The 6,068-nt window shown below is 33.2% G+C and overlaps 1 protein-coding gene across 1 annotated transcript; it reads right to left on the reverse strand.

The window, feature by feature from the left end:
- Nucleotides 1–364: 364 nt before the first annotated feature.
- Nucleotides 365–5,851, reverse strand: LOC111040306 (testis-specific serine/threonine-protein kinase 3-like). Its single transcript, XM_022324169.1, has 3 exons — nt 5,520–5,851; nt 2,760–3,209; nt 365–741 (listed from the first exon to the last, which is right to left on the reverse strand). Exons 1-3 carry the CDS (start codon nt 5,763–5,765, stop codon nt 379–381), a joined length of 1,059 nt encoding a protein of 352 aa, XP_022179861.1. The 5' UTR covers nt 5,766–5,851; the 3' UTR covers nt 365–378.
- Nucleotides 5,852–6,068: the final 217 nt, after the last annotated feature.

Genomic DNA, 6,068 nt, shown 5'->3' on the forward strand with positions numbered 1-6,068 from the left:
TTCTATATTATCTTATTGTTCATGCAACCCGACATAAGTGAATTTTTTATTTAAATAAAATGGAATTAAGTAGTTAAAATGAGATGAAAAAAATATTGTTATTAGATTGTTAGTATAGTTAGCTAATCAGCATAGAAATTATGGATTTCTTAATTCTGGTGGATTCTCAATGGGTGCATGAAGTCAAAACAAATTAAAGTTGAAGTTAAAAAAAAATTCAATCACTAATTTTTGCTATAATACCATTATTCAGTGCTCAATTAGTGGTATGCAACAATTTACAATCAATCCCTAAAAATGTAAGACTGTAGTTTTCCTTACGTCATTAATCAGTCTAAAAACCACGATTTTCTTAATTCTGATGGGTTGGGGTAAGTATTAATTTTTTTTCTTCCGTTTCAATATTTTAGGTTCTATAACCTTGGCTTCCTCTTCAACTTCTGTAAACAAATCGTTGTCGATACTAATTGATTTCCCGTATTCTGACAACTGGTAATGAAATGCAGGCACCTTCAATGATTTATCCGTGACTATTGGTTCGCTTAAACTGACTGCGCTTGTTTCGTTCGCTATGGCCACGTCGGCGGGAATTTTGACATTGCCTTCTTTGATCCAGGGATGTTGCAGAGCAGTCTTTATTTTTGTGCGCTTCAGAAAATTTGGCTCTAAGAACGTGGTTGTCAATTCTTTCAGTGCTCTACTTCTTCCCAATGACCTTCGAAATGTAAATTGTTGATCCATCTGTGTTCGTAAAACATCGAAATTAAAACACACAATTCATCCAAATAAAGTCAATATAAAAATAATTAAATGCACTTTGTATTCAACTGTAGTCTAATGTATTTTATAATGTGTTCTAGTTTAATTGCATAACGTATAACATTTTTTGTTTATAGATTTAGTTGAAAACTTATTCAGTTTTAAATAATGTGTATATTGATCCACCGCGGATTTACTGATTAGAGTGAACGGGACCTATACCTAACTTATACGTAAACTATAATGTGTAGGCCATGACGTGTTGTAACGAAAATAAAATATGTCTTATTGAAATCCTATGTAATAGTGTAATACTGAAAGGATTTATAAATTTTCCTGGAATTTTAGAAAGTGCTGCGAACCCCCTAACTTCTTAGTCCCCTTACAGCTATAAAACTACTTGCTTAAATTGATATCAAAAACTGGATAATGGGCAGTGAGCACAACTAGATTGTTTTTTGACATACAATTATTTATTATAGGTCTATGATGTCAATGAATACCTAGTACCTACGTCCTTAAATTGACTAAATTTGGTTTCTGCAAAGCACCTCGTTAAGTGCCTATAAATAAAGTTAACTATCTATTGTAATATTTCTAAGATCCCAGAAATTTACCAAGGATTTCATTTTGGTATGCATATTATGTATATGTGTCTTGATAATAATACAATAAACGGGCCTCTGTAGTATCTTGATAATTATTGAGACCATAAGATTTTTGTTTGAATATAATTCCTATTTGTATTGTCTGTATATTTTTTAATGAGAGCAAGTTAAGTGCACGCAACATTACACAAGTTTCAGTGAAATCATGTACGGACAATTTAGTTTTTGCGGTCGACACTGTATTTGACAGTCGCTTCATAAAGTAATGTAAAACCACCATTGTTACGTCATACTTGTAAAAACCGTAGAGTAACAAATGTGTTAGCAAATATAGATCGTAAACAAAATAATAAGCAATGTAGAATGTAAACATTTATAACCATATAATGTATAACACTATGTTTTCCTGATAATTTATGCATCAACCCACGGTAAAAATGTGAATAATTTGTTTTTTTCGGATCCTACAATCATTTATAAGTTATAAATCACCGGGACTGGCAGGCGATGTTGTACAATAAATCTAAAAACTTATAATAACAACTTTTGTGTTTTTTTTTAAACGATAATATAATGTGTTTAATAGAGCGAAATTAGTTGTCTTACACAGGTTACAGTTATTGTTATAGACGAAATGATTCGGTTATTGTATTGGTGTGAATCGCTAATAATTATCTATACGGGTAAGTCTGATTTTAATCGACACCTTATATTTCAACTTTATTTTTAATTTTTTTATTTAACTTTAAGATATCTTAAAATGTCTGCATCATATTAATTTCAGAGGTTGTATTATTAAATATACATTAGGAATATTACATTTATTTAACGTAGGTGTAAACGTTTACTTATAGATTTTGAGAGTACTTGGGTACCAAGCCACGATCACACTATGATAGAAAAAGGCGATAGTTGCCGTCGTGAAAGAACTATAATTACACATGTACAACTGTGTCAGAGCGAATAAGTAGGTAGATAGTGTGTGGTATTAACTATTGTGGAGTTCGTGCGGAGACAGTACGCTGTTTGTGCAACTATCGCGTTTCACTATCATCGTGTGACAGCGCGGGTCTCAGTTTTAAAATGCAGTTCATCATAACAATATATTATATTAATTATCTATGGCACCGCTGCCATTGATGCGATTTCCCGATAGACCTATTAACTGCTATATAAAGATTTTAGGTGTAGGCTCTCTATGTCAGGTTAACTAGTGAATCGATCTATGGCCAATTGGAAACCAAGTGTGTGTTTTTTAACGAATAAAAAGATCCATCCAGGACGTGTATTTGATATATTTTTCCACCTACCGAAAAGCATTAAAAAATAGTATCCGAATGTTTTTCTTTAAAAACGATATATTTTATGCGTTTTTTTCCACTACGATCTCACCTGTCTCTTGTGTAAGTTTTCCTTTCGGCTGTTGCGGAACGGCGGCACGTTGTTGGCCATTATGAACAGCACGACACCGATCGCCCACACGTCCGCGGCCACCGGATTGTAAGGCCGTTTGCCATGCAAGAGCTCGGGCGCCGAGTAGGTCATCGTGCCGCACACAGTGTCCGCTCCAGGATTCCGTCCGCGGTCCACGAACCTGGCGAACCCGAAGTCGGCTATCCTCAAGTTGTACCTTTTGGTTAGCAGTATGTTCTCGCACTTCAGGTCTCTGTGCACCACGCCCAAGCCGTGCATGTACGAGAACGCCCACAGGATCTGCAACAGCCACGAGCGGATTTGTTCCTCAGTCAGCTTCGTCTTCCGAAGATACGTGAACATGTCGCCGTTCTCCGCGAACTCCATGTTTATGTAGATCTTGTAACCGTTCTGGAACACACTGTATACCTGCACCGATGGGCACATTATTATATTATACTTTCGACGTGGTGATCCCAATATAATATAATAGTTAAGCAGGTACTAAGAATTCGGTCCTTCCCGAAGACTAAAGAATAGTAAAGGGGATACGATGGTTTTATGCTTTTCGATTGGTCACCCTAAGAGTTCGGCCGCCCGTCGGTCCATCCCCCGTGGATAGCTGGTCTAATCATAAATAGGTACCTGCGATTTTTAGTCTTCACCAATATCTTTGAAATGCGTTTAAAAAAAATTATAATTGAATAAGAGAGGAGAGAGAGTTAAAATTATTTTAATTAGTAGTTTATTTCGATTTATCCAAATCAACTATTTATGTTAACGCGTTTATTGAGAAATCTGAGATATCTATAGTCAATGTATTCAAATATTTTAAAAGTTGTGTTACCAATTTACTTTCATTCAGTACTCAAATAACTATTGAAGTTTAAAGTGTTGAAATCACGAGAATTCGACGATTCACACTGTGTAGTGTATAGTTAGTAATAGTGTATAATAACTACTAATAAGTGTACGGGTTTTTGCAACTGTAAAAATTGAAAGTCGAGCAAACATTTGTGCTTGCAAAATTCTGTAGGTCATTTGTTATATCGATTACAAAAAAAATGAAACTAGATAAAAATTAAATTGTTACATTTCAACAGAAAACTCGGAAACATACATCACAATAATACTGCAATTTTACATATTATATTCCCAAATGTAGTGACTACCTATGCAGTACATATTACATTATACATTTTCATATTACCTCCGTAATGTATTTACCTCAATATAAAAAAATTACATGTATTATGTTTTTCATATTTTAAATGAAAATAATTTCATTTTTAGTAAAATAAACCATCTTTGCTTGTCTTAAGGCACTGTGGCCAAATTCAAAGAAAACAAATACACATATTTTATGTAACCTTGGAGAAGTATAAAAAATACCCGTACGTGACAAAAAAGTACATAGCTACATTTTTTTCATTCTATGAAATAGTGCCTTTCAAATCGATAGTACTAAAATTGTGTTTTTGACAAAAAGCTACACGATTTCGTAAAGTGTTCCTAGGAGCTTAACTTAAAGCTAAAAATGTTTACTTTGAAGTGTTATTTGCCTTTGATTATTGTGCAGGTCTATTTCTAACTAGAGTATTTCATGTTTGTAAATTACTTTATTCCAATAATGTGTTTCATTTGAGAATGACAAAGTTATTTGGTGGAATTTAATAACAACTATCTATCTTTTTGACAAACACTTGCGTGGGTTCATGATTTACCATATAAACTACCTATACACAAGGATTCAAAATAATCTCAACCAAACGAATGGATATATTAAAATATATTTCCACCGTATTATATTGTGTCGCGTTTTCATAACATACATATAAAAACAATTTTAATGGTTAGAAATGAGAAGGTAACAGTCGTTTTGGGTACTATAAATAAGGCAAAAAAAGGGAAATAAAAGCTAACATAAATTATGCGTTAGAAAGTGATATTAGTGAGGTGTGAGTTCAGGTTGGAAATGTTATATAATATAATGTTATATTTATTTATATAATAAACAGTTCATAAAATAAATACATTTTTTTTTTTAACTTAAGCACGGCGACTAAGGTCTTTAGCTGTTGTAAGGGTTATGAACTGTGGTAGGGGTAATGTTGGTACGGTAGGTTGTTTTTTTTACGATTGTTACGGTTGTTACTGTTGAGTGTTGGTAGCAAACACGTGTATGTGTGACAAGGTTTTTAACTACTATGAACCCGGGTGGTCACCCACCCGGAAGCTAGTAGCTGTAGCCGTTACTTACTTCCAGTCGCATTTCGCGACTGGATAGCATCCTACGCGCCACGCCAAGCCTCTAAAGGCATTTATAATGTATGTAAATATTATAATTGTTTAGTCAACTTGCACGAAAAATTGATTAACTTAGTGGTTCGACACAATTGAATGGAGCAATCATATGGGCCACCAAATCGTGTTTAAGGGATAGTTATTAGCTCTCTATTGATGTTTAGTGATTGTTCATGTAACCCGGCATTGCAGATATTGTTATTAAATATTATCTATAATCTATATTATTTTAATATTATGTACCGATTTATATTTGTATATTATTTTTGTGTATCCCCTCTTCCATTTCAGATTTCTAGATGCACGATTAGCTTTGTGGTATCAATAATAACGTGAGATACCTATATTAATGTTATTATTCAAATTCGATGATGTACCTCAATACACCGTAACGTAAATTATTACAGTGATCTATCTATTTCATATTACACTTGCCTGCACTATGTACGGATGTCTGAGTTTGATCATCACGTCCAGTTCACGGGGCAAGAACTTTTCCACGAACTTGGTGGAAACGCGGTTCTTGTTGATCACTTTTGTTGCGATCAGCGTTGGTATATCGTTCTCGATAGCTCCGAATTTGGCCAAGTAAACCTTAGAAAATGACCCTTCGCCGATCTTTTTCCATATGAAGAGGTTCCGGTGTTCCAAAAACGACGAGTCAGATGTGGTCATCATCATTTTGATGCGAAAACGTAGAAGATATTAAATAAAATGAGTGGAAATTTTTTTTAAATATTGTATTAAAATGGTAAATAATTTTTTAAAAATATTTTATTGAGCTGGATTGTTATTATGAATGAAAAATAAACACTTAACAGTTGCTATGTATACAGTATGCTTTGGTTAAAAATTAGTTTTTTTACACTAATTTGTATACCATGTTTTTATTACGTTTATTTAAACATTATATTATTAAGTAAAATTTATTATGTATTTATGTATATAAAGTATGTGTATTATACTATTATATACATTAATGCA

This window comes from Myzus persicae, unplaced genomic scaffold (genome assembly GCF_001856785.1).
Source record: "Myzus persicae strain clone G006 unplaced genomic scaffold, MPER_G0061.0, whole genome shotgun sequence".
Classification (NCBI taxonomy): domain Eukaryota; kingdom Metazoa; phylum Arthropoda; class Insecta; order Hemiptera; family Aphididae; genus Myzus; species Myzus persicae.

Bases quoted from the DNA above. Each gene is read 5' to 3' on its own strand.
- LOC111040306 (XM_022324169.1), bottom strand. From the start codon at position 5,765: ATGATGATGACCACATCTGACTCGTCGTTTTTGGAACACCGGAACCTC. The intron at 3,210-5,519 runs GCAAGTGTAATA...CCATCGGTGCAG, and splicing joins GACATCCGTACATAGTGCAG to GTATACAGTGTGTTCCAGAA. The intron at 742-2,759 runs GTGAGATCGTAG...TTACGAACACAG, and splicing joins AAAACTTACACAAGAGACAG to ATGGATCAACAATTTACATT.